At 39.0% G+C, this 12,455-nt stretch overlaps 1 protein-coding gene across 3 annotated transcripts in view; it reads right to left on the bottom strand.

Moving 5' to 3' along the window:
• The window catches only part of HPSE2 (heparanase 2 (inactive)), a 538,231-nt gene that overhangs the window by 111,626 nt on the left and 414,150 nt on the right, over positions 1–12,455 (bottom strand). For all 3 annotated transcript variants that reach the window (XM_006925894.1, XM_006925895.1, XM_006925896.1), the window contains one exon: positions 9,810–9,924. In XM_006925894.1, the coding sequence (XP_006925956.1) occupies positions 9,810–9,924 (115 nt within the window). The remainder of the gene's footprint in view (positions 1–9,809; positions 9,925–12,455) is intronic.

The raw sequence follows: 12,455 nt of genomic DNA, 5'->3' as shown, positions 1-12,455 counted from the left end.
TAAGAGGCGCAACATCTTAATATGACAGCCCTGTATCCAATGGTAATGGAACAGGAGATTTCTGGTGGATTAAGTTGTTACTCCTATAATCCCAGCTCTTGCAGACATTGTAACTGTAACTAAATCCACTGCCCAGACAGATGGCACTTGGTATGTTATCTTGGACATTGCCAACACCTTTCCTATTCCACTTGCTCCTGAGGGCGTGGGTCAAGGTCAGTTTGCATTCATGGCAAAGCCCCCAATACATTTGTAGTGCTTTCCTGGAGGTAAAATTAATGAAGGGGTATTCATGACCTTTTGTCTTTCAGAGACACCATGGAAATGCCCTTATGTGGCTCTCCCAAACAAATGAAATGACTTCTGGATCTCCATCCATCATCACATGGGTAAATATTAGAGGATGGTCCAACTCCTGCACAGTTTATGGTTCTTGGGCAGGAGACGTTTTAAGAGGTCCCATATTCAAGGAGGGGGGACCTCTTACATATACACATATATAATATACATATATAATATATATGGGGCAAAATGACAACTTCAAGAAGAGTGGTAAATACTGTATTTTGCTCTTAATATATTCAATAGAAGCATTGAAACTAACCTGCTGCTGCAGGAAATTGAAAATTTGTTTCTTTCTTTTTCCTTTCATTAGTCAATGAAAATATAAATGTACAAGAGTTTTATCTTCTGGATCATTTTATTTTACCTTGAGGCCAGCTTTTCTACTTCCTCATTGCCATTTCCATCTACCTTGGCTGCTAGAGGACAATGTCGATCTGAATTCTTGACTTGACAGAGCCATGGCAGAACCAAACAAAGGGAGAATATGAAGTAGTGATGAAGAATCAGAGAACTCAGAACCACTGGCTCTACCTTGCTGTGTTCCTTTGAGTAAATTGCTGGACCTCTCTGGGCCTCAGTTTTCTTCTCTATTAAACAGAATGGGTATGTCTCTCCTACTTGCATTATTAGGAAGCTGGAAAGGCCAGATAAATTAATGGATGAAAATAAGCTGTGGAAACTTCTAGGGGGACATAAAGAATAAAGTCAAAGAAGCCAAAGGAGAAAATTATCATTATGTAGGTTTGTGGAGTATTAAACGAGATGTGGAGGATTTGGAAGATTCTAAAACAATCCATATGTGCCAAACAACATTATTATAACTAAAATATGTCCTGTTACTGATCAGTTGTAATTAGTACCTGCCCATTGGGATGGCTGTTTCCCAGGTGTTCCTATCTTTTTCAAGATGTTAGAATTTCATCCGATTCCAAGGAATAATTTTCATATATTTAGAATAGATAAAAATGGTCACATTATCATATACTTACTGTCAGACAGTGTCTTAAGCACTCAGAAGAACCTATACAGTACAATGAAGTTTTAGCATCACCATTACAGAAAAGATGGAAGATGAGGGGATCTGTCAAATGTGACACAGCAAGTGTCCAGAGTCCAGTCTCTTAAGCACCCCTATACTCAATGTGCACACAGCACCTGACAGTGAAAGCCTGACCTCCATATTTCCATTAGTGAGTATGCACTGCAGCCCCCAGAATCACAGTCACTGAGCATCTTTAGAATTCAGTAAGGAGTGACTATGAGCAGGGCATTATGGGGGATATAAAGATAGGAGAGGTGGCTTGTTTCTAAGGAGCTTACACTCAGAGAGAGGAAATTAGATGTACCTGAACAACTCTATCAACAACAATAACAAAAGAGATAACTGCTATGATAGGGCTACAAGAGCCTTGAGAAAAGAGGGATTACTCCCTGGGTGATTTAAAAGTGAAACAGTCATTTAATTTTAGTTTAAAAAGTTTTATAAATGTAAGCTCAGCTAGGAGGCCTGTCTGAAGGTACTGGTATGAAAATCTTGAAGATGAATCAGAAAATGTCAGAGCTGAAAGGGACCACAGGTCATCAGTTTGGGGTGCATATTAGACACACTTGGGGAGCTTTTAAAAATACCAACACCTGGGCTCCTCTACAGACCAAATCAATCAGACTCTCTGGTGGTGGTACCTAAGCACAGGTATTTTTTAAAAGCTCCCAAGGTACCATAATATGCAGCCAGGTTTGAGAATCACTGCTCTAATGAAGGAAGGTTATAAGGATTTTGACATCAAGATGAGGGCAGTGGATTCCAGAGTAGAAGGCAGGTCTGCCCAAGTCAAGTTTAGAATGAGTAAAAATGATGTGTTCTATTCAATCCTTTCAAAGCATAAAACCAAATCAGAGATAAAATAAGCAGGTTGATAAAAGTTGAAAGTTAGTGAATGAGGTACCTAATAACTGATAGATCTTTAAATAATTTATAGTATAGTGCATTTAAATAAGAATTAAAAACAGAATACCTATTGATTCTATTTCTATTTTAAATACTTCTGCTTTTATTTAAATAAACAACAACACAAATGTAATGTATTATCTTTGGCTCTCAAGTTCACTCCTATCAGAGGCCCATTTGTTAGTTCCTAACCATCGTATAGACATTGTTGTGCCCTTAGTATTTGCAACTATAACATTTAAAGTGAAAAAACCTTACATTTGTCTAATTGCAGCACTCATAAAAGATCTTTCCAACTCACCAAATGGCACTCCATTTATTCCCTTTCCACTTTCTTTTGCTTCCTTCCTCCCTCCCATCCTCTCTTTCTTGTCAGATTATTTTCAGGTAATTTTCTAGTGTTTTAGGTGAACTGATAAGGTCAGAGGAGGTGCAGCTCTTCTCATTTCCAAAGCTGGCCTTATTCCTCTATTATTGGTACATGGCTTTGAGGATGTACTATGCTCCTAAAGTCAAATGCAATGAAGCTATAATTGCTTCTTCTCCTTAATTTATTTAGGTTGCTGCATGATTTGCTGTAGCTGTACTCCCTCAGTATTGCAATCTGAGAACAATATAAATGGTTGATGGCAGAGAGAGATTTTTTCAATTGTTGCTTCTCAGTGATTCACATAATGTGCTGTCATTAGCACTTTGATGGGACATATCATGGTTTCTAGGGCTTATTGGGCCATTTATAAATACCAAATGAAGGTGTTAGAGCTAGTATTGCAGTGTGGTTACTGCCTTAATTGCATTCACTGGGAAAGGCTGTCAGTATCTTCTCTGGAGGAAAATAAAATATAATTTTTAGTTTGTCTTTAACCATTTGCAGTCAATTCCTCTCAAGTGCAGGAATCACGGCTTTCCCTTTTTATTCTTCTAATTTTCCGGCAACATAATTTTTTTTTTAAAAAATCTACTTTTCATACCTTAGTTATTACTTGTGTTGATTTCCAGGTATCTGAATAGATATTCAAAGGTATATCATCTTGCCATAGTTATGTTCGTTTCTAATGATAATTAGTAACTTACAGAATTTTACATTTTACCAGGTGACTTTATAAATAATAATAGTAGCTAACATTTATTGAGTGCTTAGTATGTGGTAAAAACTACACACGCATGGGCTCAATTAATCCTCTCGAATAGAACTCTCTCGAATAGAAACAACCAACAACCCTCTCGAATAGAAACTATTATTGTCTCCATTGTAAGAGAGGAAATGATGTTTATCAAAGTTTAGTAATCTGCTACTAAGTGGGAGAGTGGGGTTTGAAACTCAGGTCTGATTCCAAAGTCAATATTACTCTTAAGCACCACATTCAAATACTCCCACACCCAACCTCAGCACAGTTAGGCCCATTTTACAGAGCTGGAAATGAAGACTCAAGCAACTGGAACCTTGTGGTGCTGCACTGTGAGCCCGCACCTTCTGATTTCAGGTACAGAGCTCTGTTTCCCGAAGCAAATTCAATCAGAGTGAGCTGTTAAACTGCTGTCTGTCATTCACATCCTGTGCACACCACTCAGGTTAATAAATAAGCAAAGGATGAGTACTGGAGTGAAAAATCAGAGGGGCCTCTATTTAAAGCATTAAGGGCAAAAGAGCTGCCTGCCTAGTAAGATGGTGCAGGCACAGGCTCTGATCTGAAAAGCCAGGGTTTACAGGCAGAGAGGAGCAAAGAAGCAAGTCATGCCCAGTGGGCATGCAGCCCAGGCGCTTTGGCAGCTAAAGTGGAGCCAGCCTGAGCCCCAGTGATTGATCCTGCAGCCGAGGGCGCTCTTCTCTCAGCGGCTGCTGGCTGCCACAAAGGAAGGCTGTGCATGGAGAAGTTTTTGTCAGGGCCTCTAATGAGAAGATTGGGTTTCATATCACAGCTACCCCTAAACAGGTACACTCTGCTTCTTTCATCTTCCTGATGGCTCCCACGGGAAAGAAAAGAAAGAAATGAATCTACACCAAGAAACAAGTCGCAGGCTGGTTTGGCTGGGTTTTGTACCTCCCTGCTCCACCACCTCCGGCTTTGAAATTCTTTACTTTCACACACCCTTTGTGGCCACTGAACAGCAATGGGAAAAACGTGCCTAAGTAATTTTTCAGAATCCATCCACCATGACTCTCTGGAAAATTAACGCCTCTGTACCTTTGTACATGCTATTGCCTTTGGCAGATCCTCCCCAGACTTCGAACTCTTCTTCCCATGGCTAACTTGCTCTTCTCCTTCAAGATCCAGCTCAGGTGTTGTCTCCTCCAGAAACCCTTTCTTGATGCCCGACCTGCCTGACAGGCTGGCTTCTGTTCCTCTCCTGCCCTGACAAAGTGCTTCTGTGGCAGTTTCTGCTGATTCATCTGATTCCTATCTACACTGCAAGCTCCCTGAGGGCAAGACAGTGTCTCCAACATCCAGCATCTAGCATGTAGCAGGAGTATAACAAGTGTTTATGAATGACCGAATCAATGAACAATAAATGAATTAGGCTGGGATAATTTGCTTAACTATTTAAAGCACTTAATCCTTTCAAAACGCTCTATTTTTTTCTTTTAAAAATAGCCTTTAAATAATAAAATAAAATGCTTAAAAAATAGTCTATTTTTTTTCATATTATAAAAGCAATAATACTGATTATAGCAATTTTACATACCAAAAATCCACAAAGAAGAAAATAAAAACTATCTGTAATATCACCATCCAGAGAAAACCACTTTTAATGTTTAGATGCAGTCCTTTCCAGTAATTTTTTATGTGTACGTGTATATACAAAATCAGAATTCAATTATCATATCTAATTTTCTCAAGGATTGTAACAATATCTTTTGTAGGTAGATAGAAGAGACATTTTTATCACAATTTAAATGATGAGAAAACTGGAACCTAAAGGTACACATCTAATTAATGGCAGAGCTAGGGCTAGAATCAAGAATCCAGTCATAGGACCAGGGTCCTGCTGCTCCCCATGAAGCCTCCTAATTAGGTAGTTCTTTATATAAGAAGAAATTGTGCATCAATCCAGCATCTACGGGACATAGGCCTGTAATTGGATGTTCTTTCTCAGGAAATGGTCAGATTTAAGCTGATCCTGTGTCTAGATCATGGCTATGCAGTGCATAAGGGGCACTATCTAACATTTCAAAGAGAAACAAGAATGGAGCACTTAGGATCTTATCCCAGTGATAGGCTAACCAATGAAGCCAGGCAGGCACCATTAAGATTCAGTTTCTTTCCAATGGCCAAATGACATATGAACAGTGGTGGCTTGGCTCAGATCCTGTTGCTATGGGAACCACAGCCATAGGTTTAATCCCTCCATAGATTAGTGAGTTGCATTACAATCCATGACCACTGACTGTATTCCAGAACAATGTACACAGCAAGTGTTAACAAATGTACACAAGGCTGAACTGAATGTTTATTATTATTCAGCAGGGGCAGTCAGCAAAGAAGAATGCTGACAGCAAATATAAATATCCTACCAGTACGCCCAGTATAGAAAAGGCAATCCGATGTGAACTAGCTTTCTATTTTATTCTAAATAAAGGACTAAATTGTAATCCCCCAAACACAAACACACACCAGCTTGTTAGCTCTGCAGATGAGGGAACCATATCTTATTTATCTGCATGTCTCCAGAATACCTAGCACAGAGCCAGATGCGTTTGAAGTGTCAATGTTTTTTGAATTGAATTATATTTGCTAGGCTGGCGTGGGAGTTACGAAGATGTTGACTAGTAATTCACCATTCCTTTCCCTGAGAGCTCTGTAAATCAAGCTCTTAAAAAAAGCAGCAAGCTAAATTCCAAAACCCTCTCTTAGGAGAAATGCCCATGGCTGGTGGGGTCTGGACTATGTCCACTGAATGTGCAGATCTCTTCTGCACAAACATCACTTACTCCCAAGGGAGCCCATGACTGGCCGACTGGCTGTGGAGACTCACACGTTCCCTCTTTCCCAATGGCACAGGGGTCAGGGGAAAAGGGTGGGAGTTGACTGATGAAGCACTACTGAACTAAATGTCCTCCTCTTCCCAGGAGAAAAAAAATCTCACAACAGGAGGAGAGTTGGCACTTTTCTGGAGGGAAGAACCATAAAGAACAAGGGATGTAGCTGAAAATGATCTTTTCTGAAGACGTTTCTTTATTAAAGGGCCACCCTCATATTCTCTCTTACCTTAGATTGGAATGGTGCTATTGGAAATAACCTTGTCAAAGCTGTGGCGGAATCCTACAAACTGGGATCAAAGTTGATTGGGTGAGTGGAGGGGTAATATGGGATATGAGCTAAGATGCCATTCAGCCAAGATCTTCATTTTTTCTGAATTTATCCTGGAGCATTAGAAAAATGAAAACAAAATAGTATTTGCTAATAAAAACCTTTCCTGAAATGTACTGAGCTAGGTTTGAAGAAGCTGGAAGAGAGAATATTGATTTTTCTGGAAGGCAACCAAAACACAACTCAGTGATCTCCTAAGCTCTTTACAAACTCTCTTGAAGATTTAATCACAATATAAAATCCACGTTTTCATTGGCAGTGCTTGGTTATAAAATGTATAACTGTCTGAAGTGGCATCCTATATATACAATTCCCAGGTCTGTCTCCGTTACACCTTCTAGGGGCCTGCTGGCAAGGTCTGTCAGGTTGTGCCCTGACCTAGCCTTCTTTTCAAGGGAGACTTAGGATACACTGCCCAGCTGCCAAGTTCTCTATAAGAACCAGAATTTATCAGCATAAAGAAATATATGCTACCTTTTTAAATACTTTTACATATGATTTCTTTATTAGAGCTTGGTGTTCCAGAAATGTAGCCATCCAGCTCATTTGTACTAAATCAATGGGATTTGCTTTAGCTTCCTATGAACTTCTGTGAGCTCTGCTGCCACAATGTATCAACTGAAGTCTCTTGTGCCACGCTTTCAAAGGAAGCCACCTGCAGCAACTCTCACTTGGGGAGAGCAAAACCATCAAGAGCTGCATCTTTAACCTGCACATAGCCATGCAAAGGTACACAGAGAGTTGAGATGGAATCCAGGTTTGTCCACTTCTGGAAATCAAGCCTGTCTAGTCACCCAAAGACCATCTTTTTTTAGCCTAGGTTTTCTTATCTCCAATTCCTTAAGTTGCCTGTTTCCATCTTCAGACCCAATTCTGAGACAAACATTGGCCTCAGACCACAGCACAGACAGCAAAGAGATTACTTCAAAAAATAGTGCAGCATGGTGAAAAGAAAATAGGATTTAGGACTGAAAACCTCTGAGAGTTCCAGCTCTTACTACTTGCCTGACCTTGGATAAGTCATTTAATAATCTTAGTTTCTCTTCAGCAAAATAAGTATAAATAGTCATACTTATCTCACCAGGTTCTCTTCAGAGCAATTATGACAACATGTAATTATCTTGTTTCTTTGTTTATTTATTTTTCATTTCTCAGTATGCCTTACTAGATTATAAGCTCCAAGAATTCCTTGTCTTTTTGGTTCATCACAGTGGCCCACTGCCAGGGATCAGCACATAGTACAGGATTAAGAAGAGTGAATGAGATTTGAATGAGTAAAGGAACAAATAAAGGCAAGAAGGAAAGAAAGGAAAAAGCAAGGGCAGAGGCAAGGGAAGACAGTTTTTAGAGCACTATTGATATATGGTATATGAAAGTGGCCTATAAATTAAATATTACCCACATTATTAAAGAAATAATAACTCACATTTGATGCATTAATTATACCAAGGTGATCTTTTTAAAATGTTACTTCCCTGCATAAAACCCTCCAATGGCTTTTCATACTACTCATAGTAAAAGTCAAACTCCTGTTAGCTTACAAAGCCCTATGTCATCTGATCCCTGCTGGCCTCGTGTCCATGCCAGACCCCCATCACTCCAGTGGTGTTCTTGAGTTTCCTCAAACATGCCAAGTTGGCTCCTGCTGAGAAGCCTTTGTGCTAGCCCCTTCCCCTTAACGAAAGCTCTTCTGCAAAATCTGTTAGGCTGGCTCCTTTTTGTCATCGGGCTTTTAGCTTAAATGTCTCCTCAGAGAAGCCTCCCCTGTAAACACACTGTGAAAGAGCCCTTGCTGACTCTGTCACAGTACTCTATTATTTATATATTCATTTATCTATTATGAGTCCCCTCCCCACTGCCTGATGATCAATAAGTATTTGTTTTTGTGTGACATATTTATTTAATGCTTATACTTCATAGATACTTTTCTAATTATTATTTTTATTTTCACAATTATGAGCTCAAAACAAACAAAAACCCCTATAGTTCCAAACTGAAATTTTCCTCTCCACCCCTCCATACTCCAGCCCCCCATACACTTCAAGAGAGGTATCCTGGCTCTGTGAAGAAAAGCAACTGTGCCAGTCAGTTTTAACACTGTGATTTAATTGGAATGATATGCAGTCAGTGATATAGTAATTACTCAGAACTCTATCTAGAGAGATTCTTTTGCAACATGGAACTGGTGCTGTTGGGAGCCAAGCTGTTCTCTGTTCTAGGCTTAGAGGCCCCCTGGATCAGGCCCGGAAATAGGCAGAGGGAAGCAAATGGCAGGAACACTCATTGGCTCCATTGGGTTTGTTTACTATGGACCCCAGGGCAGCAGTAATTCTGTAGGAAGAGCACTGGACCAAGGTACAGGGACAGGCTCTAAGGCTGGTCTACCTACCCACTTCCCTCTCACTCCACACTATCGATCCCTCTGTTACATAAGGTGGAACTGGATAATCTCGAAGGGAAATCCCACCTCTGACATTCTATGAGTCAATGAGGTGTCTGACCTTTCATCATGACCAAGATGTCTGTGACAAAGATGACCCATGTAATAGTTTTGATAACGTGCAGCTCTTTTGGACTGAGTGGGATTTCTTTGATTGGTCAGTAAAGTAACCAGACAAACTCATCTCTGCTTTTGCCATTCTTCTTTAGCTTTCCATTTCCTTTGCTTTCCTAGAAAAGTTGGTGCTCTGGGCAAACCTTTCGTTGTCACATTGAGGATCAACATCTAACTATAAGTGCATTTTATTCAACTACTCCCCAAGAGATGGGTTCCTACTGTATCTGATCTTGTCCAACACTCTACCATCTGCTTTCAACATGTTGCATCTGACATTAACTAATGTCTCCTATTAGCATGAAAAGAAAACAATCTGGAAAAATTCACTCTCAAGCAGAGTTCAAACAGGCCACAAGTAGATGTGGAATCTCAACTGTACAAAGTTCCTTAAAATTATCGTAGTAAATAAATATATAAATGTTATATATGCACTATATATATGTGTGTATATGTATACATGCACACGTGTATATGGGTATATATATATGTATGTATGTGTGTATATATATACACATATATATACTTTCCTATATTATGAAATTAATTGATAACAGAAGGAACAGAAAAATTTTCCCAGTATGGAACAAGGCACGATCAAAAGAACTGAATGACATGGAAAAAGAATTGGGGATCTTTATCTCACACTTACTGGTAATGGGTTAAAATTCTGGTCCACGAGGTGATTGTATCCATGGTCAAAAAATGAGTGCCGTATCACAACATCAATGCCCTGACTGGCCAGCATTCCTAAAGTGTTCAACCATCTAAAAAGCAGGGAGGAAAGAGCTACATCAATATATTTTTAAATGGCATATAACAAGTTCTGTAGAGATTGGCTAACACGTGCACATATATAACAACCCCCCACCCCCACCACCAAATTTACCTTGTACTTTAAAGGAGATTACTTTAAGCATTGGGTATACAGCTGGAAGAGATTTTAGAGATGATCAAATCTAACCTCTTCACTTTATAGGAAAAGAAACAGAGGTCCAGAGGAGTAAAATGAATTATACTTGGTCATAAAATAGCTTGTTGCTACTGACTTATCTCTTATTCCTGTAATATTCACAAATAAAATGAATACCCTGGCTACTCATAAGCCTCATTATTAACCACCCCCTTACACCGACCACTGAACATACAATCACAAGAGCATATACACTGCACTCTTCATCACTTAAACAAACTCTCCTGCTTACACCCTCTCACTGTACATGTACCTTTCATATGACTATAACTAACTGTGCAGGGATTCGAATATGCTACCATCGTATACATGTCACAGTGGAGGACCTACATTGCTCAAACACTTACCACATACCCCACTATGCCAAACACCCACTTTCCAGGGCATGCTATACTTCAAAAATGCTGCCTTCTTGGTTTTTCCAATATCCACTGCTAACTGTGCCTTTATTATTTACACATTTGATCTATTCATTCATTCATGAATTCATTTACTTTTCTCTCTCTCTTTGTATTCCTACTTTTGAAACGTAGGGAAACTTAATTGTAATAATATATGTGTAAGAAATGTGACTGAGAGCTTCAGTCTTCTCAGGATAAAAGACACTTAACAATCTTTCCTGAGCATATGCGTCTAGCTTTATCTATTACCTCTTCTTTCCTCTTCTCTCACCCTAACCTCCATTCCCCAGGCTCTAAGTCACATTAAACTACTCTTGGCTGCCTAAATACACCATGCTTTCACATATTTACCCGAGTCTTTATATGTGTTTTAACCTGCTTAGAATGCCCTTTCTCTCTTCCTCTAACCCAGCAGTCCCCTACCTCTTTGGCACCAGTGACCAGTGCTCCTCTGAGAATCTAATGCTTGATGATCTGAGGTGGAGCTGAGGCCGTGATGCTAGTACTAGGGAGTGGCTGCAAATACAGATGAAGTTTTGCTCACTTGCCAGCCACTCACCTGCTGTGTGGCCTCGGGTGGGCGGGGGAGGGAGGGGCAGAAGGAGATTGGGTTGGGGACCCCTGCTGTAACCCGCCTCATCTGGCAAATTTCTTTCCATCTGTTAATCTCCAATCCTAGTGTTACCTCCTTCTAACCTCTGCTGCCCTAGTCAACAGTAATACCTTATTCCTGTGTACTTCCTGGAACTCTTATTCATACCCTCTGCAAGCCCCACTGAATGATAATCACTTGCTTATTTTTCTTACTTCCCTCAGCTAGTTAAGCTCATCAAGAACAGATATATGTTAAAGCTTTGTATGCAAAACACCCATCACAGTCCCTAGCACACTATAGGTGCTTAATACTCTTTGTTATGTTGAAATTGATCTGGATCAAATTAGATTCTAGGAACTTTAAGAATCACCATTCTGCATACTAGGAACAAATTATGCATAGTTATGATTTCCCAAGTCTGAAACCATATGGAGCTCCAAACCAGTGACTTAAAGAATTAAAGTTTTTCCTTACTGGAATAAAGAACATTGCTAATTTTTATATTATAAATAAAAATCATTAACATTTTCAAATATTTTTCACATTGACGATTATATTTTATTCTCACAAAAACTAACAAATATTTACTGATAATTAAGAGTTACAAACACAAAATAAAGCAAAACAAAGCAAAAAACAAACACAAAAGTTTTAAATAAAAGAGAAAACCTGACAATAATATAATAGAACCTTTTTTTGTTGTTGTTGTTCAGATTGGGACATTGTGACCCAGGGAATTAAAATTACTTTTGGAATATGACATGCTTAAGTTACTTGCCTTTAATATTTTTATTAATTTAGCAACCTTGTGAAATCAGGATAACAGGTTTAGCTTTTCCTTTAGCCACTGAGACATGGTATTAAATGTCCTGTGGCAGAACTATACCATGAATTCTGAGCCGATGCCTCCTATGTGGAAATAGCACAAACACAATAGGTTCTATATCTAACAAGTATTATCTACAAAAAAAGAATGTCTTAATTACCTTTCTATTCCTCTCCTTGTTGAATGAATGAAGAAACAAAATAATGAGTAAATATGGAATCACATATATGTGAGTCCCTATACCTAGTAGTATCTGGATATCAACACAAGACTACATTTTGGTATTTTTATATATGAAAAGATCCCATTTGTTCATTCACTCATTATTCATTCAGGAAAATTAATTAATTAACTGTAAATGCCAGGCCTTGTTCTAAGCATTGAGGCTAGATAACAAAAAATGCTTGTGTGACCATTGAAGTCATTTCTAAAGTACTGGGCACGTAAATACCTACATATGCATTTACAGGGATGGTATCGAATTCCTACTTGTGAACTTTACA

The sequence above is a fragment of the Pteropus alecto genome, unplaced genomic scaffold, assembly GCF_000325575.1.
Source record: "Pteropus alecto unplaced genomic scaffold, ASM32557v1 scaffold88, whole genome shotgun sequence".
NCBI classification, from domain to species: Eukaryota; Metazoa; Chordata; class Mammalia; order Chiroptera; family Pteropodidae; genus Pteropus; species Pteropus alecto.
The sequence above is the reverse complement of the archived record's forward strand: the minus strand, read 5'-3'. Positions and strand labels throughout refer to the sequence as shown.